Source organism: Anastrepha obliqua, chromosome 3 (genome assembly GCF_027943255.1).
Source record: "Anastrepha obliqua isolate idAnaObli1 chromosome 3, idAnaObli1_1.0, whole genome shotgun sequence".
Lineage (NCBI taxonomy): Eukaryota > Metazoa > Arthropoda > Insecta > Diptera > Tephritidae > Anastrepha > Anastrepha obliqua.
In genome coordinates, this window is record NC_072894.1 from 5,389,707 (window position 1) to 5,412,500 (window position 22,794).

Here is a 22,794-nt window from a genome sequence, read left to right on the forward strand (position 1 = left end):
AGATATTTTCCGTGGTCTTCCACCTGCAGATTTTAACTCCAACTTATTTTCATTTTTTGCACGATTTATTGTGTTATAATAGTTTACCGGGTTAAATAAAACATTTCTGATAACTGTTGCACACTTCTTCCTATTGCATAATTATAATAAACCGACTGAGCCACCTCAAACCATGTCCATTTTCCAAACAGTTTTGCGTTCTTTATAATTTGCGTACGATTTGATTTAATATTTTGATCAACAAGTCACTCTTGCAATCATCTGATGACTAACTCGTGTGTAATAACTCACTGAGATAACGGATTATCAAATCATCTTAGCAAACAATGCCGAAAATAGTCATCTATGTAAAAATACTTTCTTGCCAGTTGAGAGAAGCATTTGTTTTGTTTTTGTATTTTTGCTTGCTTTGGTGAATTCAAACAGTTTGCCATTACGAGGTATTGGTAACTATATAAGTTAATGAAATCATTTTGAAGGGCTCTCTAATTCAATAAGTAGCGATGATTTTAGTTGAAGAAGTGAGAATAACGTGAATACTTTAGTATGTCAAAACAATTTCTTGGCAAACTGTGTATGTCCATGCACATTCTTATACTTAACATACAAAGCTGCTATAAGTTTACTACTTCTGCATTGATAATCACCATTATTGCTGCCATTGCGTACCTCATAAATGGCTTATCCAACAGTACAGGAGTATTGGTGCGATACGTTTTTTTTTTTTGGATGACCAAGATAGCAAAATCGAATACTTATAATCAAGTTTGAAATATTTATGTATTTGATTATATGTATGTATGTTTTGTTCGCAGACACGAGCTTATGTGTGCATACATACATAAAAATATAATAGTAGATATATGAATATACGCTCGGTGCCACAAAGTCGGTCAAATGTTCGATTGTGGTAGTTGCATCTCCCCTTGAATGTGAATGACAAACAAATACATATGTACACACCTACACATATATGTAGATGACCAAAAAGTGCCTAAGAACTTGCTCTACGAGTATACTGAACTCAACTTTCGATGGAGCCATTTTCATAAATTTGTTGGGGTTTGGCAAAAAATGTTACCCCACAAACGTCCTACAAAGACGAATTTAACTGTGCATTTATATGTTCAAGCTTTGCCATTCAATTTCTTCTCATCTATAACTTATCATTAATTACATGAAGCGACAGCTATGATCTACACTGCAAGGAATTTGATAGGTCATTTCGATTTTAAGAAGTCATCGTCAAGGAAGCAACTGAAAATTTTCACTTCGCTCAAAGTTTTGTTGTTCTCAGCTGTTAAAATTTAACGAAAAATTGCCTCTCGTCTCAAAATAAATTATTTTTCTAGGTTGACTTTCAGTTTTCAAAAGTGTGAGTGTATTGGTAAAAGAGAGTGAGAGTGCTGGAAATTGAAAGGCAAACAGATTGTTAACTTCCTCGTCTAAGACTCAAGAAATATTATTATAAATGGATTGAAAATAGTTCTTCCAAAATAGTGATTTCACCTCAGCAGCAAATAATAAACAGATCTTCAAATACCTATACAAAGTATGTAAATAAAGGGTGATCAGATTGGGTTACTTTTTCCAATATGGTTTTTTACAGATCACGAGTGACTATGAGTGAGTCAAGGTAAATACATAATTTTTTTCAATATTCATTGACATTTCACCAGGGAAAGACTTCCGCCGCAACAACGTTTATAAATCGTAAAATTTTATTACGAAAATCGACGCTCAGTTAAAAGTGTTCATCACACGGGTTGAAACTCGAATATTGTTACCTCTTAATTGGTCACATTTACGTGATTCGCATTTCTGTATGAAACTCTAAGCTCTACAGTTATCGGAGCAAATTTTTAAATGCTTGTTTAACTCTACTTTCTAACTTTACTCCTATAAAGCTAAATGTCAAGCTTCGTTTAAAATGTTAACGTTAAATAATCATTATTATTCCTACTAATTTTTTATGGAAAACTTCAGTTTTATGAGAAATTGTATATCTGGTCAGCATTTTTTTATATTTTATTTTTAAGCCTCTGAAGTGATAAATTTTGTGAAACACTGTATGTGCATACGTGAGCTTAGTTGTTGAAATCCATCAAACTTTCAGTCATATATTTTTGGTCATTTTTGCTGAAGAAAGTGAAGCGAAAGAAATGTTGCGATAGTCCATAATGAATCGCTTCCATTACATAATCACATTCAACTACACACAACTTCACTTTTATGCTTTTTTGGTGCCACTTACTTTTATAATACACCTTAACTAAGGTGTTGTCCATACCCTGCAGGCCAATGAATCAGTAACGAACTGGTGCGCTGCTATTGGATTTAGAGTCATGACTGGTCTGCGTTTCTTCTCAATTGCATTTAGGCAATCGGTGACTTATATAATATATATCGATGTCCTACAAAGAGGCGATTATCTAGCGTTGCATCCCGCTTTCGGATTTCCAAAGTAGTAATAAATAGATGAGATAGATAGATGAGATAAAAGTACAAAAGAGATGAGAGGCTCTGTGTCCTGTAAAAATTACACCTATGAGAAACAAAACTCTAACCCTGCTCACGCTGCTACGGTTATCGTAATATTCGATGAAGTTGAGGTCTGACAGTGCCGCACTATTTATTCAGGAGGTTCAAAATTCAATTCTTCGGACACCTTTTCAGTGTTTTATGTTATTTCTTAAATCACTGGGCTTTAATTTATAACATAAATATTTTAAATTCAATTGAGGGTCAAATGTGACCCATCACACATATAACTTTCCCAATAATGATGAAATACAAGATGGCGCATTCCCAAAAGCCGTGACGTAAGTTCACAATATACACAAACAAAAAGAAGAGGAATAATAAGCGAAAGTGAAAAGGAAACGAAGCCAAGTATATAGAATAAGTCGTGCACACATACACCTGCACGTGCTTACACTTGCATACAAACGTTTGTTTATTTTCTGTACCGACGTCACTCAATTGTCAAATTTGCCAAAAATAAGTTAGCGAGTTTCTAAAGGCGTTACTTTCTGCATTCTCTAAATCGTGTAATTTCCCGTTCAACTCGAAACATCACACAACAACTGTAATAAGTGTAAAGAGCGATATTTTGCATTACTTTTCAGCGCTAACAGTGTCGCACATTTGAGATAATATTGTATAAAAGGTTGCGCACACGCGGATCGCTATTCAGCACTCGATGAATTGCGCTGACGTAAATGTAGATGTTTATTTACGTTTTTGTGTTGGCCAACAACAGTTTTCTTTTTATTCTCTTCTTTGTTTACATTAACCTAACCTAATTTTTGTTTTTTATTTGCAAATCTTCGCTACTTTGACACTCTCTCACATTGAGTTAAAAATTCGTTTCACCAGCTCAGGTGTTCCCTGCAGGGTTTACACATCCATATTTGAAATAAAAACATGAATCCGACGTGTAGGTATGCATTGATTTTTTGACGCTTCCGCAAACGCTCAATTGTTCACTTTTGAGGCGCAACGATTTGGCTCTTGTATGGCTTCCGAAGAGATTTTAAGTGTGCATTTTAAGAGTACATAAACATCCATTGAATGGTGGAATTATTTCTATACGAAATGCCACACCAAGATTGCTTTTGTTATTGTTGTTGAATGCAGAGTCGACTTTGTTGAATGAGTGTTGTATTTAATTTTTTTTGCATTGCTTTTTTCATTCTTTAAAAAAAATAAATAAAATTTAAGCAAAGCACAAAATAGATTTTAAAATCATATATGAGGAATGGAAACATTTACATGTGTAAGTGTACTCGTTTGTGTTAATGCGAGGGATGTTCAGAAAGATTCGATTTTCCGAAAAAAAAACCGGATTTATGCATTTTCTTAATCACCTTTGTCGATCTTTTTGTTAATTTCTGTATTGATCTTTTTTTCAAATCAAAAACCGGCCACTATACAGCATTTATTTTTTTATTTTTAATAAAGGTTGTGTTTATAATATTACTAAATAATTTGCAATAAAATTTTAAGTTTTAATACGTATACAAATCTTTAAGTGGCTACCCTGTATTTTTGACGGAAGCTACAAACCTTTATGTGAATACCAACTTTAACAGCCTCGAAAAATAATAATTTGTTCTGAAGAGCTAACTGTACAAGGCTATAAAACGATCAATGGAAAAAAATCTTAGTATATCGAACTTCTAAAGCCTTAGAAATAAACAGATTTCGCTAAAATTCGATTTCGCCAAACAGAATAACAAGTAGGCTTATGGGAGCAGACCGATCCGCCAACAAAGTCAGAAAACAAAAATGTATTCTCAAATAAAAATGTATTTATTTGACACCTTTTTACCGAGAAACCAAATAATCAAGCAATTTGGTTTTAGTTTCTTTTCTATAACTCACTTAAATAAAGTTTTTCATTTACATATGTTCTGACTAAATAAATTTCTTAAGAGAACAAATAGATATTATATTATAAATAAATAATAAATATTATTATAAATAAATAAAAATAAAGAAAAAACATAGCCATTTAGCTGATTTTTTCATGTAAAGGCCAAAAATTGTGATATTTTGAAATTGGGGGACATCAGAATTCGTTTTAGAGGTATGGTTCCTTCGGCAAAGTTTCTTATTTTGATCCCTAGAATACGATTTTCACAGAGCAATGAGCGATTTTTAAATCGACCGGCCCTAGTGTATACATATATAAGCTAAGTATAATAGATTTACCGGGTTTGCTCATTAGCTATAGTAAAAACCAGAAATGCAAACCAACTTCAGCTGTAACGTCACAGGACTCCTGGCAGCTGGTTTCTGCCCGTTCATTCTGATTCTGTCAAATTCGCTGAGAGCCGGTGAAAAGATTTTTAGATGTGTGCTTCGTAGCAGACCGCTATTCGGCTCTGAGCAAATAAGCTGACAGATTGATTGATCTCATTCCATCTTTTTGTAAATCAAATTACTTATTGTCTAACGACAGGTGTAATATTTTGTGGAAGAAATAAAAAAAAAAAATGTTGTTTTCAACCTTGATATTGGCCAGACCTCTAAAATATTTCACGATGCATATAAACTATTGTAATTTTCCTCTTTAATCTGATAAGAGTATATATTTTTTTTAAGTTTAGCTTTTGTTTCCCTAACTCTTTTGTTTTATAAATAAAATATCAGGACAGTTTTTAAACGACTGAATGAAAAACCCTTGATTAAGCGCAAACCGATTTTTTACGGTGCCCACCCACGGAGGCGATTCAAAAATATTCAGGCTGCACAGAACTGAGAACTTCTGTATCAGATTATTATTCAAGCAGATGAATAAATGAATAAAAAAAATGAGGTATGCACTTCGACCTCACGGCCTTTTGTGGTCTCTACTCATCACAGTACTTGATCCAAGCTCAGCTCTCTCAATAAACCTAAGCTGCAGTGACCTGTGAGAATGCGAGCACTCTTAGTTTGACCTTAGAGAGAGTTATGAGTTGGGGTTCAGCTTTTTATTCTACCCGCCCAGATTCAAGTTGCTATCCGATAATTTAAAATACATTTCGAAAGTTTTAAATAGCACTAGATAGAAGAGATGCATTCTTTTTCTTGAAATAACAACTGGATTTATGTATAATTATATAGAGGCCGTATGCTCCTCAACGGAGTAATCAGGAGAAAAAATTAAAGCCTATAACGAATCAGGAATTAAAAATATGAATAACTCCTTCTCGCAGAGTTTCTGGACGACTTCTAGAACCCATCTTGGTGTATTTTATGAAGCAATGCACAAAAAAATCGCTTCTCGGCCTTATGGCTAAGATCAAAGTTCAAGTATGGCTGTTCTTATCAGCTTAACATCTGTTTTTAAGTAAATGGACGGCAAGTTTTCTGGGTTGCCGGAAGACACGCTAGACCAAATCTTATCATAAGTGATTATGCACTTGTCATGGATCATTATGCTCATATATTTGTACATTCAATATTCAATCGGGTCTTAGATGTCTAGAGTCTTAGACCTCGAGAAGATTAATTTTGCAATAAAAACATATTTATAAGAAAATAAAGAGTAACTTCTAGTACCCTAATAAGCAGAACAACTCCAAAAGTATTGCGCTTTTCTCACTTTTATTTAATTTTTATTTTGCTTAATTTTTAGCATCACTTTAGATTATTCATAAGTGGACAATTAATGACTTACTCCTTCTGTTTCTTTCTTTTACAGCATCACAATATGAACCGGGCGGTTACTCGTTGCAGGCACAAAATCGCAAAGATGCCACCATGAACCAGCGTGATGGCATCATCAAATTCGAGAATGAGCGCATCAAAACGCTACAGGAGGAGCGGCTACACATACAAAAGAAAACGTTTACAAAATGGATGAATTCATTTTTGATAAAAGTAAGTAAAGCATTCTAGCATTAAAGTAAAAAAATTAGCTCAGGTGCCTAGACATACATACATACATACATTAATGCAGATATGTAGCTTGGAGTGAAAACAACAACAACTAAGCGTGCTTTGTAGCACCCTGTGCTTAAAAGGTGCACAATTTCACCTCAATTTGAGGGGATAAACTATGATGAAAGTCAAATGAGGAAAATTCTACAGGATTTTAACAAAATTTGGTATTTGCAATCTCCAGAGCATCCAATATGGAAGAGAGTAAAAAGTTGTACTAAGATTATGTACCAACTTTTATCGTTTAAAGTGGTTGCCACTTGTAATTGTTTTAAGCTCAAGTGCTCAGACTGGCGGCGATATTGGAAATATCATTTAAATTTCACTAAAAAATAGAGATGGGGGTGTCACTTTTAAAATACCCTTTACTACAATAAATACGGCCTTTCGAAAAGTTTCAAAGTTTGTCGAAACGTTTGATACTCTCTGAGAAGCCTCCTACCCATAACATAAACTTGGTTCAGGCTTTTGGCAGATAACAAACAGATACAAAAAGGTACAGCCCTCGGATTTTTCCTTGGCAGTGTTGCACTTTTTTTTCATACAACAAACACACGAAAGTTTATGCAATTTATATAAAAATAAACACCTTCCAGGAGTGGTTGACTTCAAAATACAAAAAAATGGTGTGCAAATCGGAGTTATCAGCGTCAGTGGGGCTCTTTTTATAATGTCAGATGGTTTTGTAAGACCTTGAGAACTTAAAATGATAATGCAATGCATTAGAATGAATTATTTTTTTTTTATAATTTTTTCCGGCATATGTTGGCCACGGGTACACAGTTACATAGTCCATTCGATCAGTCCAATTTTTGTCTACTTTTTCCAATAAATTTGGCCGTATGGCGTCAATGGTGGCTTGAATATTGCAATAAAGGGATTATTAAGTTCACTGTGTGGCAAGTTGCACCGTCTTTTGGAACCAAATGTCGCCGATGTATGCTGATTAATTTGGAAACGAAAATTCAGTCGGCATTATTCTGTAGCGCTTGCCAATACACCGTAACAGCAGCTCCTTCTCATTTCAAAAGAAATAAGGATCGGTGATCCACGCTTAAAATAGACGAAGAATAAACTTCGCGAAGAGATTTTTATTTTTTTTTAACATTAAACGGTTCACAATGACTTGCCAAACCTGACTGAATAGAAAAGTCAACCCAGTTTGCCATTCTCGGCTTTCAAACTATAGTTGTCAATATCTGTAGGTCGCATGCTGCTAAAAAACACCCTATATGTAGATTTTTTATATTACCTCTATGTATAAGATTCTCCTCGACGCATTTAGAGCCATTCTAAAACTATGAGTTCCAACAGCCAAGCGAAGTGCAACACTTGATATGAAGATTGGCCTTAATTCCTTTGACGCCTTCTTCTCTGGCTTAATTCGAAAGTTTTGGGCAACACGGCAGCTTATGAGGTTTATTTATGGTAAAGAATTTCAATATTTTTAAATCTTGTTTAGGAGAGTTCTTTGTGTGCATTGTACTATAAAATCTAAATGAATAGACGTACTTTTCACTCCAAGCTTCAATAGCGATTTGTATGTAGGTGTGAATCGCGTCATATATATGTGTATAAATATACAAGTATGGATATAAGTTTATTGTAATATATCTTCTTTACACTTTAATTATGAATATATTTTTGTCTTTGTTGTTGTTGCATACTTATCAACACTGCGGCTAAGAATCTTCAACTGTTACTTAAATGCCCAAACAAATAAGGCAGAGAAATATTTTTACTTCTTAATTTTCTTAATAACCAATAATGTATGTATGTATATGTTGATTTGTTTGTTACAGGCAAAAATGGAGGTCGAAGACCTATTCACAGATCTAGCCGATGGCATCAAATTACTTAAGCTGCTGGAGATCATATCGTCAGAGAAACTGGGAAAGCCAAATAACGGTCGCATGCGTGTTCATAAAATCGAAAATGTCAACAAGAGTCTGGCATTCTTGCACACCAAGGTAAGCAACAGCAACAGAAACAGCCAGCAACTGCGAAAGTAAACCAGCAACAATAGCAACCAGTGAACAGTGAACAGCAAAAAGTTGTGGCAGCAACTGCGGCTAAGATCGTTGATTTGTTTTGCAGATGCGTTTGCTCTTATAGAATAGCTGCGCATAGCATAGCACATTTCTCTATGGACGTATCTGCATACACCCTATTAAAAAAAAAAACGAACTTTTTATAAATAGGAACAAATATTTTTAAATAAACAATTTATTCACCTTCTGCTTCGATACAAAATTTTACACATTTTTGCAAGTTATCAAATAAGCTGCAAATATATATATATCCTTTGCAGGAGTTTTGCCTCGGATGGTGTCCACTGCGACTTGAATGGCTTCAATAGATTCAGATGTCATACTTATTTCACATTATGGGATCGATTGACTAGCATATTGAATTAAAAAAGAATATCCTAAAAATGGTGCCATGAATTTTTAATTTATAATAAAGTTTGGTTTTTTTTAATAGAGGGTGTATAAATACGAGAATGTGCATACGTGCTTGCAACCATGCTTATATATGTATATGTATGTATTTACGTTCGAGTATGTATGAAACCCGCAATAAATAATACTATTTAAGGTTAGCGCAGAACTAGTCCATTTCGGACCAATTGACGTTCAATGCTATAAATTGCTCTCGATTTTTGAACTGCCCACATTTTCTACGCCAATTTTCTCGCGAATATTCATATTGGCCTTCAGAGAGTTGCATGTTTAAGGTTTATTTGTGTACACCTATCGTTTTAAGTAGCATCACAAGAGTACGGTTAATATACTAAGTCCGGCGGTGTCAAATCAAGCGAGCAGGTGGCCAGTCCAGAACAAGTCCGAACAGAAAACTGTCAAACTTTCTACTAAAACTTGGTAGAAAACACGTTCGGTTGATGGTCGGTATTATTGCAGTACACAACCCATGGGGTCAGTATATGACCACCATTGGAATCATTGAGGGTCCAATGTGCCTGTCTTGCTTGGAAGAGGCGGACAGCACTGAGCACTTTCTTTGTAAGTGTCCTGCCTTTGCTAGAGCAAGACTACGAGTTTCGGGTTCCAATGTCGTGAGAATGAATAATATTCGTTCTCTAAAACTGGAGGATATTTACAGATTTGCCAAAGCATCTGGAAAGTTCTCACAGGACTAACTACCTTTGTCTCTGTCCCTGATACTTTTCTCCTTTCCTCCTTGACTATTTACCTTCTTTCCAGAGCTCTAAATACAATGGGCTTTTAGCCTGAGTGTTTTAGGAGCCACCAAATCTTTTAGTAGTCCTTGACTCGACCAAATCAAATTTCAATTTCAAATTTCAGGCCAGTCCAAATCGCCGTTTTCGTAGATGAGTCGCTAAGGGAACGTTGTTTTCAGTAACGGCAGTTGGGCATGTTCTGCTGAAACCAGTAATGCTCCAACTGATTATCCTCGATTTTCGAAAGATTCAATTGCATCGAACGCTGGCGAAAGGATGTCTTGAAGTTCTCACGGACATCCTTATGAACAGCCTCCATAGTACGCAGTTGAAATATTCCCGCAAGATTTAGATTTCCGCACAAGTTACCTTTTTTGTATTCACTGAATGTTAAAAATTCGTTTCAGTCGAAGAGTTATTTTCAAACTAAAATGTCATTTTATCTGCGCGTTCTGCACCACTCCATTGTCAAGATTAAACTGTACCTGCCTTTCTAAAACACATGGTAAAAAGATTTCAGAGGTCTAGCCAAGAACAAATCGTTAACCGACTATCCGCAAATTTGAAAGAATGAGCTGATTTGCTGACGTAACTGGGGTTATGACAACGGCATGATGAAATGATTTTAGATTTTTGGCCAATATCAGACTGTTAACCGGCTCTCACAAAAAATTGTGCTGGTGATATACGAAAAAAATCAACACAATCTTCGTGTGTGTCCCTTCGTTGCCACCTGAACAACGACTGTTTGGACGAGTGCGTGAATGCGTGTGGAATGAGCGGGCAAAATCCTGCTGCTGAATCCCCGATGTCGTGGCAGCCCATGGTGAAAATATTTATATGGTGTGGCCAATATTAGACCGTTATTCGGCTATCAGGCTCTTAGGGTGACGTAGCAAGAGCCATGAATCGCTTTGTTTACGAAAAAACTAAGAACGTGTTAGTGATATTCGAAAAAATTAACACAATGTCATTTGTTGCCGTCTGAACAACTACTGATTGGACGAGTGTGTGAATATGTGTGAAGTTATCGTGCAGATTTTGGCTAGCGAATCACTCCCGTGGCGTGGCAGCCGAAATTCCACGCACAATTTTGTTTTTCCTTTCCTAAAAGCTATAGAAGAAGCACGATGAGCAACAACTGTTAAAATTATTTAAAATTCTCATGTGTCAAATGTAGCTGGAACACCCGTGAGGGTTTGGACTTCTATATATGTAGACTAAAGCAAACATCACTGTAAATTGTTTAGGTCAAGCTTCTCCTCCAGTTTGCGGTGAGCATCTTGCTGTTTTCCTATAAATTTAGGGTCTTACAGTTTGAGAAACTTTTCCAATCGCAGCAAAACCTATAGGAGATCTGGCAATACTTGCAGAGATGGCGCCGCTGTTTATAGATATCAGTTTGTACCATATGTTCGAATACAGTTATGAGGGAGTAGAAGACTAATCTATGGAGTAAGGAACTAGTTCTGTTGTGATACTAGTCCGATATCGTTTTAACCACAGGGTTTCCGCAGAAAATTAAATCTCTGAGGTTTGCTAATAGAAACTAATAATCCGCGCTTGTTGTCGCACACACTGTTCGTGCCGCGGCATGTGGCAACTGCTGGATACGTACGAATGCATTCCAAAGGTCGATTGATACACCAATGCAAGCCATTTGGCAGCGAACAACATTTGGGAGAAGTGCTCTACGCATGCGCAGCTGTCGCGCAAATGCTAACGTGTGGCTGCGCAATACAGCAGTTTGCGCTCGCAATTGCATTCATGGCGCTGAGTATTTTGTATGCTTAAAAGCGTGTTGCTGCCTTTCCCCAACTAAATGTAAACCATAAATAAACACGTAACATACCCACACATACACTCACACATATGGCACTATATATGTATGTATGTGCGATTGTACATTTGGATGTGCAGGCATGTAAGTTTACACGCGCTAATATGTGTGCTGGTATGTCGGTGCCACTTACACACCATTTGCCATTGCTTTTGTTTGTTTGTTATTTGTTGGCTTGACTGTCTTGAGTGTCTTTTGCATTATTTTAGATATTTGTTTATTTGCCTGCCATTCGAAAGTTCACATTCACCGATGCCAGCATGACAAGCGGCAAGCGCCAAAAGCCAAGATGTTTCAGTTATTTGTGCTGCAAACTCGTACTCCCAGAAAATATTTAATTACACTCGCATTTGGGTGCAATACTGCACACATACACAGGCGCAATAGTGGCATATGATACATATGTACATACACTCATACTTATAGTACGTGCATAGCAAGCATAGAATGACAACCATATGTATGTACTCATGTAAATATGTAGGTTTTGTTCGTATTTTTAATTCACAATGCCTGCACATTTCTCATTACTGTCATTGAAACAATTGTCGACATCGTTTGCGTTGCCAGTGATGAAAGAAAAACCTGTCCATTGGAAACCGTCCAGACTAACTAAATAATTTGTGAGCTCTTTAAAAATCTACTCAGCAGGAATAGTGAGAGTATCAATTAAACTACCTAACTAACAAGTTAAAGCTCGAGCGGGACCAAATTGTCAATCGGGGCATATTTTTAGTAAAATATCATTGTCAGACATGGTCAAGTATAGCTGCTTTTCAATTTCTACAAATTTTGTCATTTTCCGTTTCCGATAAAATGTTGAAATTCAATAGAGTAATTAGGATGGAAGAAATCGATCGGATTTCAAAAGCTCAACTCAAAATGGAGGAGGGACTTAATGGTTTATGTAGTGTTTTTCCAACCGAGTCCGTTCGCAGATCGCCTGATCGTAATATGAACCTGAACATTTTTAAAAATTTTATATACAGTTGGAGTACTACAAATTTATAAGTTTAAGATTAACTACATTTTGAATAAAATATATCAATTTTGAAACTGCAACCCACACCAAAACCAATAGCCTCTCTATGAAGATTCTTAAAGACATCTCAAATATGTTCATATGTATAGGCAGACCTACAGACAGAAATACGAGTAAAAGTTTCGTTAAATTTTACTAATTGGTTGGTTGTTTAAGTGGTGATTCATCCAGAATCCAACTTGCGCTTCCGCACCATTTTGTTACCACATCCTCGCTACCAACTTGTTTAACGGTTATTTACCGCATGACTATATCCAGTCTGCCGCCGTAGACGAATGAGTTGGTGCGTGACTACCGTTCGGAACTCAGAGAGTACGTAGGTTCGAATCTCGGTGAAACACCAAAATTAAGAAAAGTTTTTTCTAAGCGGTCGCCACTCAGCAGACAATGCCAAGCCTCCGAGTGTATTGGTGCCATGAAAAGCTCCTCATAAAAAATATCTGCCATTCGGAATCGGCTTGAAACTGTAGGTTCCGACATTTGGGGAACAACGTCAAGACGCACGCCAGGTTGTTAACATCTAAGCCTGACAGTTGTTCGGGACTATTGAACAGTGATTTGCCAAGTGTTGACATTCTTTCCTTCCATAGGACAGGGCATTCACAGAGGAAATTAAAAATCGTTTGCTTTTTCTTTGGTTGTTTACAACTGTGGCAGTATGTGTTGCGAGGGATGCCCATTTTGGCTACTTGTTCCCCGACAGACCAAAAGCCAGTTATGACGGTCGTGAGTCTTTAAGCGTCCCGTCGCACAGTGTGGCCGATTCCCAAAAAGCTGGCCAAAACTCAAAAAATTAAGTAATTGATTCAAAATTTCTTACTCGGGAGTTGTCGGGGTCGCTGATTACGAATTTGATCTTAAAATTTTGAAAATCCACCCCCTTCCACCCCTATTGGCCACCCCCTCACGTGAAATAGCGTATATTCAAGAACATAATCAAGATGCATGTAAATTTATATGTTTTCGGGGTCGCAAGGTAGCAAGTGGTAGCAGCTGAATCTTGTTTTATTCAGCAACCATTACTTTTTTGAGTAACCTTTAATAGGTTTCAAAGCAGCATATGACGGCGTTGTATTACTATACAGTTTGAAAACTCAAATTTTATAAAAAAAATTGCAAAAAATGTATCTACGTATTGCTGCAGCTAAAAATTTTGTGTCGAGGTATTGATATGTACTAAAGATTTCTCGTATTTTACTAACCTTCCGAAGATGATTCCATTTGGTTTTGTTCAATTTACTCCATTACAAAATCTTTCAAATGTGTACAACTTTCACTATTCATCGACAGTAATACGATGCTCAAACAAAGGCCACGTTGCGACTGAAAATACAGAGGATACTTAGGGTACAGGACGTTGCTATGAACGGTTTTCACTACTCAAGGCATTACTGTAGCCAACCCAAAGACAAAAAAACTCTATCTAGAAACTTTTTTTTCGACTTTTGGCCAGCTTTTTGGGAATCGGCCGCACTGTGCGTCGTTTCATGTATGAATGTCAATGATGGCGTTTGTTTGAGGTTGTAGGTGGGCCCTAACGTTCTGCTAATGTTTCATATCGGCTGATCTCTGCTTCTACAATACTCGGAAGTATTCGAGAAAAATGTATTATTAATTGCATCCAGTGGTGTGAATACCGATTCTACAAGAATGTTTTTCATAGCAAATCCGCGTCTTGCCACTTCGTCCGCTCTTTAATTACCTTCAAAGTTCCGATGTCCCGGGATCAAGGTAAGGTTATGGTTTTCGCTTAAGCTGGTAAGGCTATTTCTGCTTTGTTCCACCTGCTTAGAGGTTGTTTTAACTAAATCCAGTTCCTGGATTGCAGCTTGGCTATCCGAAAGAATACCTATTTTGCACTTAAAAGAGAAGTCTGTAATGAGTAGCCAGTTCCTAGTTTATTCAGGAAAAGCTTTCAGAGAGCACTTCCTTACAGGGGGGAATTCGAGAAGAAGAAGTAGAGTAAATGAAGAGGACCCCATTGCCATCCCCGAAGATTCCTGAACACTGCCGTACCGGCAGAGGTGGGTGTTTTCTGAAATGATATATGTATCCTTCTCATCCCATTTACCTAACTTCACCCGCATTTTTTGAGTTAAAAAAGGACTAGCGACAGAACTTGGCTATGGAGTATTATGAAACAACTGCAACGCATTAAAAAAGCAGGATTCAGATATTCAAGTAGCACTAGTTTTTCATATCAAGTGCAAATAGGTTGATCTGAATTTTATATAATATATACATACTTCTATTGTACAATATATTTACGCGCTCTTGCGTTCGTTATGAACTCACGGATGCAACGTCGTAAAATCTTCTTACTCGAACTTCGTCGTTAATACGTTTCTGCGCTAAGAAATTTGTAGGGTGTAGTTTTAGTTCGTCGAACAAGAGCTGGTGGTCTATTGGGCCCAAAATAATACCTGTTGAGCATGTATTCGTTTGAACTCTAATCACAACAATTTAGTATATACAAAGTGGACTAGTTTTTCACTAGTCTGGAGACATTCCACATTTCTTGCCGAGCTCCTACTAATATACGACTATTCACGGCTGCCCCATAATAGTCGACTTGAAGCGCTGGCGCATAGCGTGCGACACACTTCTTACCATGCCAGTCTCCCCCATTTATACATAAATACTTATATAGATATGTACGCGTGTATGTTGGCATGTTGCTTGTTCACTTCTGCAACACTCAGCTGTTGTGGCAAATTGTGTGGCCCCAATTTTTGTTGCGCTAACTTGCAACGGATTTTTACTTAACTTAATCTAATTAAAACAGTGCTTCGAATCGTGTTTATTGTTGTGCGGGGAGGTAATTTGCCGGTTAGCAATTTGAGTGGCAGTGTCTGGATAGAGAGATGAGAGATGAGAGAGTGCATATGCTCGTATGTGTGTATGTGAAAATAGCTTGTTTGCTGTTCGTAGACGCGATTCTTGAAGACTGCAATTTGTTATCAAAGCTGTTAGTAAATATACGTACACACATACATATACATACATACCCAGTAGAAAAAAGAAGGATTGAAAAGCGATTACAGAAGCTCTTCTTTGGAATCGGGAGGGCCTTACCATCTCCATGATTTCCTTAATTATTTTTTATATGAAATGAGCCAAAACGCAAGGCATTGCATTTTCGCTTGCGATGGAACATCTTATAGAAGGTGTTATTGCAAGTCATTATGCCACCGCTTGTACGAGAATGCTTTTGAGAAGGAGCTGTCTTCAAGCGCTTCACAAACGCCTGGCAGTATGCCCTTCTTGCTCGCTTACTTTGTAAGGGCTGCAGGAAGCCGTCTTTGTCATGTGATGTTATCTTACTTCCAAACAGCAACGATAATTTCAAAAAATCATTTTAATTTTAATAATTATAAGTATTTTAATAGATGATTTATTTATTTATTTATTTTTTATAAATATGAATTTTAAACAAAAAAGATAAATAAATGTAATTAAATTATTTTTTTCTTAGCAAGGCATGTAGTCTTGTGTACTCGATTCTTTGCGATTTTGAAACCTTTTTTAAGTTCAACAATATAGTTGTCCCATGTAATTACGCTTTCTGCAACAGATTCTACAATTGAAAGGAAATGCTTATGTTAGATATTGGATTAAAGATTATTGTTATTGCAACTTACTATACAAAATATCATTTACGCTTTTATAACATTTAAATGATTCTTTTCCTTGTATTCCGTCGTAATTGAAATTAAGGAATACGTCTTTTCCAAATAAATTGTGGATATTTTTGGAAATGCCCTCCCTTTCACATATTTTTGTTGTGGTATTAATCTGTAAGTAAAAGACAATTTATAAGTTCATCTATTACATGGAGAACTGAATGAAGTATTTATTTACAGTCATGGAGTAACGATCAAGAAAATTTTTTAAAATATTTTTAGTGTGGTTTTCTTACTCGTTATCTGTTTCATATAAATATATGTCGTAAAAAAGTAATTAGGCTTTTTATTTACCAATTCATACTCTGCAAGGTTTAGTATTTCTTCCTCAAGTCGCTTCAATTCATCGATGTTTTTTATTGGAAACATTTGAATTATGTGGGAGTTTTGTTGATTTTTGGCTGCTAGCTGGCGTACGTATATTTTTATGGATGCTAGCTCATTCACAATTAATTCATTTTGGCTTAAAAAAGTTTCTTGCAGTTGTTTTATAGTTTCGCTCTGTTGAGTTACCAACGCTTTTAAGGCACTCATTTCCAATTCAAATTTATTTATTTGTTCGTATGACTTTGTAACGCCTAAGTTGCCAGTCATTCGCCGGAAAACATTCTTGTTTTCTGCCATTTTTGCCTTAAAATTATGTCAAAGTTTAATTAGAATTTTTTTAACTGCATACAGCTGTGTAGTAGAGGAATAAGCACATTATTTTGCAAACAATTTCTTTCACATAGCTTAAGTTTGCGTATTAAATTATTTCGTTCCTTTAAAATTTTTCTTTTTATAGAACTCGCGCTCATTCCTCTTCTACCCATATTTTTATTTATTTAATTTACACTCACTCTTTTTATTATAAATTTTACTTAAGTTATTTCTAACTTTCCGAAGCACGTCTTTTAATCACAAAAATACACTTTTAATAAATTTACAGAAATGAACGCGTCCCTTTTTTTTGTTTGTACCGCCTACTGTAAATTTCGACAATTGTGTATAGGTACAAACGTTAGCTCGACAGTTTATTTTGTAACACCTTGCCTACTCACTTCTCGAGAATGAGCACTGGAAACACTCTGTGAGCAGTGTTGTTGACATAAGCATTTCACTTGCTTAGAAGCTGTTCTGTAATAGCTTATGAAGGCAAGATATTGCACCATTTCCTTCTGGGTATATATTTGTGCATAAGTACTGACACATGTGTAAATACGTGTAAATTATCCATGTCTCTCTGTGTTTTAGTGAAAGTTTTTTACTTAACGGTTTATCTACTGCTCGCTTGCTTTCTGCCTATTTGGCTGTCATCAGCAAGGTGCACTGTGCCGCCATCACGTCAGTTTTCACTTTACTTCATTTGTTGCTCATGTTTGTGTATTCACCCAGCGTATGGACCTGCCGCACACAGTGTTTGCTGACTTGCTTATTTTCAAGAAAGTATCGAAGTTTTACTTTCAAAAACATTTAATAATAAAAACATTTGTCACTTACTGCTATGGGCCATTTGCGCACAATGATTAATGAACTTGCCTAGAGCCCGACCTGTACATACTAAATATTTGTTGAATTCTTGGTATCTTCGAGGGAAAAATCATTGATATTAGTTTTCTGATTTTTGCGGGATACTTCAATTAAGTCCATTTTGGTTTTTTGTCATGTCTCCAGGGATAGACTCATAAGCGATCGATCTGCATGTGGATGTAAGATGTACGAAAATGTAAAAGCATAAACAGATTTTAATGATATGAATATCAACTGGAAGTGGTAAAAGAACTGATAAGATGCCTACAATTTCAACCTAATCCACCCATATATTGTTATGGTTATTCAAAAAGCAGAAGCAGCGAGCAACCTACACAAATTCAATGATATCATTAATAATATGATCTGGCAATCGTATGGCTAAGATCAAAATAACGTTTGTGTGTAATCGCACACATCCAACACGGGTACGCAGACCAAGAAAAAGAACATTCAAAATAACCTTTATTTCCATTACATTATTACAAAATTCATTATCTCATATTGGCGATCGACGCAGCCGCGGGGGCATATGCGTGACTGGCATGAGTTCAAATATCATTGTGGGCATCGCATATCAAATCATAGAGAAAGGTTTGCTAATAGCGATCGCACCGCAACAGGAAAGATAACTCTACGAGGGCATTTCTGCATTGAAAAGGGTTATTTTGGAAAAGAAATCTGCCTTTCGAAACAGGCATAAAACTGTGAGCCCCTTCATTTGTAGTAGAGTCTCTTCATTTTGTAGTAGAATCTAACACAACTTGAAAGATAAGCTCGACAAAAGGCTTAATAAAGCATTTGCATGACAATTAAAATGTGACCAGATTAGAGGTACTCCAGACAGATCACGCTTAAAATACATAATTTTTTTCAGTATTCATTGATATTTCATCATGGAAAGACTTGGGTCTCAACAACGTTTAAAAATCGTGCGATTCCATTACAAAAATCGACGCTCAGTGAAAAGTGTTCATCACTCGCGTTGGAAACCGAATTTTGTTCAGCGATGAGGCCCATTTTTGGCTGAATGGCTACGTCATTTAAGAACAGGCATTACATCCATTGAAAACAACGCACCTTTGGACATTTATTTGTGGGGTACGTAAAATGTGGATAAACCAGCTTCGTCTGAGGCATTGAAAGCCAACATCACTAAAGTTATTCACGAGATACCGACCGAAGTCCTCCAGCGAGTCAATCAAAATTGGTATTTACGAATGGCCGAATTACGGCGCAGTTGTGGCCAAAATTTGAAAGGGATTATCTCTAAATACGATCTACGATCACCCTTATGTATACATAAGATATTAATTGTTGTATATTGGTCGCTTATAGAAACCGCCAAAAACCAAGAAAATACCACCTTGATCAAAAAATTCCCAGAACAACTACCAGGTGAAGTTTTAAGTCAACTGATTCGAGTTCTGTTTTTTTTTTTTTGTTAGGTCACCACACCTGTGATTAACATTCCTACCAAAATTTAATCGCCATTACTTGGCATTTGTAAAAGTTACGCCGTCGAGTAATTTCCTTGCACGTGTTTCCGCTTTTCACAATTTTAATAATGATTTGAATTTCCAATAAATTATATATTTATATTAAATTGCGTTCAAAATGGATTTAATGGTGCAAAAAACTTAGAACTATTGGGAAACTTTTTTTGTAATGATACTCTAAAGAAAACGGCCGTTTACGAGGAGCTTGAACGGTTCAGAAGAGTTCGTGAATCCTTCGAGGATGACGATCGTAGTGACAGGTCGTCAACATCGAAAACTGATGAAAGCATCAATAAAGTGAAAGAAGAGTTGATCAATAAGCGCAAATTAACCTTTAGAGAGCTGACCACAGACAGAGGACTTGAACATTGCTTATGGATCCGTTCACGAAATTGTAGCTAATGATTTGGGTTTGCGCCTCGTTGCTACAAAGTTGGTCCCAAAGTACTTGAATTCCATGCAAAAAGGGCGCCACGTTGATATCACCAAATACATGATTTCCAAAGCTGCGGCCCACCCAAAATTCATCAAATAAACCTAGACCACGCCGCTTTCATTCAAAAAGTAAAGAGATCCTCACAATTGATTACAACGATGTTACAGGGTCCGGCACTCGAAGTGTAACCAATTAAAAAGGTCATAAATTTAGTTTGGAAAATTACTTTTATTCAATTTAAAGTAGAAAATGTGTGAAAATAATACAAAATTAAGAATCAATTTACTTTTGCTCGATATGATCACCTTTTGTCTTGACTATGACCTTGAGACTGTCCAGGAACGAATCTTAAGCTGCCCGAATGTTACTTGCAGGTATTTTGGCCCACTCGCAGACAATGGCTTTTTTCAGCGAATGGAGACTTGTAAATCTTTTAGTTCGGAGCTTCCTCTCCAAAATGGCCCAAAGAAAATATTCCATCGCATTCGCGTCTGGTGAATTTGAGAATGAATGAGAACCATTTTCTGGGCGTTATGAAGTTCAGAACGTTGATTTTTAGCCATTTTTGGTTCACTCGAGCTTTGTGAGACGGTGCCGAGTCCTATTGAAATGTCCATGGTCCACCACCGAAATGTTTGTCTGCCCATGGCTTCAAAGCAACCTCCAGAATACTTTCCCGATAATATTTTATATTTACCTTGACGCCAGGCTCGATGAAAATGATTGGAGAGCGCCCATCTGCGGTTACAGCGGCCAAAACAATTAGCTGTGGCAGGTGTCCAATCGATGACTCAAATTCTCGTATAAACGGTCGGTCAAATAAACCCTATCGTTTTGGGAGTTTACCAATTGCTCAATTCGACCAAGCGAAGTAACTCTTTCGCTTTCTCAAGTCTGACATGTTGCTACTTTGGTGTGAGGTCATGCGCCTTTTGGATCTTGTAAGGCTTGACTTTGAGATAATTTTTCAGTGTGCGGCGGATGCTACGGTCAGATATTTTCCGATGGCTCTGATGGCTATAGAGTTTCAGAAATGTTTCAAGAATCAGATCAAACGCTGTCATAAGTGCAATGGAGTTGATGGGAAGTAATTTAAAGGTTATACAACTTTTGAGGAACTTTGTAATTGAATTTTCTGAAAATATTTCGGGAACTTTTTGATCAAGTTTGAAGATATGCAGCTGCTGTGGAAGATATAAATCTGCCTAAAAACCTGAATGGACTCAGTGCTATATTTGTGTATACGAATATTTTTAGAAATATCTCGGCTACTGGGCCACCAAACATATCCAAAGAAGTTTGAAAATCTTTGTGGGCATATTTTAAAAATCGTACACAAAAATAAATAATTTTTTATATATTAAAAAACCAAAAATGCAATTTCGAAAAATGAGGTGCATTTACAGGAGCTACATAGAAACACGCTCCATGCTCAGCTGGACTTCGCGTGAAAATTTCATAAAAACCGGTTCAACAGTTTTGCACTCTATGGAAAACATGCAAACTCATACAGATATGCATCCAGTTTTATGTCGAGCCTACACATTCAAGATGAATAGGTACTTGTATTTAGATGTGTCCATCTCCTTCGAAGTGCTGATGCCGTGTCAAATTAGAATAGGCGCTCACTTTTTGCTCTCAAACGTGCCAAAAATCTTTTCACTGGGTTAAACGACGTTTTTTATTATTTATTTGCGCTTATTCGCAAAAACTTATACTATACATATTTATTATTTTATATTTAAAAAGCAAAATATCTCATATTCCAGGTTCGTTTAGAATCAATCGGTGCTGAGGACATCGTCGACGGAAATCCCAGATTAATTTTAGGTTTGATTTGGACCATCATTTTGCGGTTTCAAATACAAGAAATTGAAATTGATGTGGTGAGTTTGCGCCCATTTTGGTATTACTCATTTATTTCAAAATTTATATATTACTCGTATTTTTTCGTCTTCTAGGATGAAGAGAATGAATCATCCGAGAAACGTTCGGCCAAGGATGCGCTGCTATTGTGGTGTCAACGTAAAACGCACGGTTACCCTGGCGTTAATATACAAGATTTCACATCGTCCTGGCGTTCTGGTCTGGGCTTCAATGCGCTTATACATTCACATCGGCCCGATCTTTTTGAGTACAGCACAATTGTCAACTCGAAAAACTCAAATATTGACAATCTGAACCACGCATTCGATTTGGCTGCCTCAGAACTGGGCATACCAAGGTAAGCATCAATGCATTTATGCCATACCTGGGATGCAATTATTTACATACAATTTGTTTACAGTTTACTGGATGCTGAAGACGTTGACTCTGCGCGTCCCGACGAAAAGTCCATCTTGACATACGTGGCTTCGTACTATCACACATTTGCTCGCATGAAAAATGAGCAAAAGAGCGGTAAACGTATTGCCAATGTAAGTGAAAGAAGAAATCAATACATAGATGAAATATTATATGAAGCGTCCGCCTCACCCGAATCTATTTGCATAGACATTTACTTATACGAGTAGTGGACTGAAACTCTATCCGTTTTTCTATTATGTACGCAACTCAATACCAATGCTACAAACCCAACAATTAAAATGTTTTACGCTCTAATTGCTGCCTCAGTGAGGTTCAATGACTAGCCCATAGAATGTGCATACCTAAGCATAATTGATTTTTACTCACCTTATTGTCTATGGTGAGCAGTCAAACGAAAATGTTTCATAAAATAATTCTCTTTTTTTTTTGTTTTTTAATTTATTTTGTACAATGTATATATGTACATATTCATGCACTTTTTTAAGTCAAGCCCAGATCGCATTGCTCCGCCTATGATTGAAAGTTTCTTATCATTTCATTGATTGTTTTTCCAGATTGTGGGACAGTTGATGGATGCTGACCGCAAAAAAATCTATTACGAGCGCCTAACAACAAATCTCTTAAGTTGGATCAGACTCAAAACGCTGGAATTACAGCAAAGAGATTTTCCCAATTCGTTGGAGGGTATACAGCGAGAATTGCTGGCGTTCAAGGAGTACCGAACAATTGAAAAGCCGCCAAAGTAAGTAACAGAAATAAAAGTATGTAGAAATTGCAGTATAGCTGAAGTTGTCTACCCAAAAATTGAATAATTGAATCGACATATTTACGTGCTTATGAATTG

General features: G+C 36.5%; 1 protein-coding gene and 1 pseudogene across 8 annotated transcripts in view; both read left to right on the forward strand.

Moving 5' to 3' along the window:
- Positions 1–22,794, forward strand: part of LOC129240415 (spectrin beta chain, non-erythrocytic 5) — a 111,504-nt gene that overhangs the window by 69,687 nt on the left and 19,023 nt on the right. For all 8 annotated transcript variants that reach the window (XM_054876189.1, XM_054876193.1, XM_054876191.1 and 5 more), the window contains 6 exons: positions 6,194–6,372; positions 8,235–8,402; positions 21,413–21,529; positions 21,605–21,867; positions 21,931–22,060; positions 22,505–22,692. In XM_054876189.1, the coding sequence (XP_054732164.1) occupies positions 6,253–6,372; positions 8,235–8,402; positions 21,413–21,529; positions 21,605–21,867; positions 21,931–22,060; positions 22,505–22,692 (986 nt within the window). In that variant the 5' untranslated portion in view covers positions 6,194–6,252. The remainder of the gene's footprint in view (positions 1–6,193; positions 6,373–8,234; positions 8,403–21,412; positions 21,530–21,604; positions 21,868–21,930; positions 22,061–22,504; positions 22,693–22,794) is intronic.
- Positions 5,766–5,859, forward strand: LOC129243293 (U2 spliceosomal RNA; annotated as a pseudogene).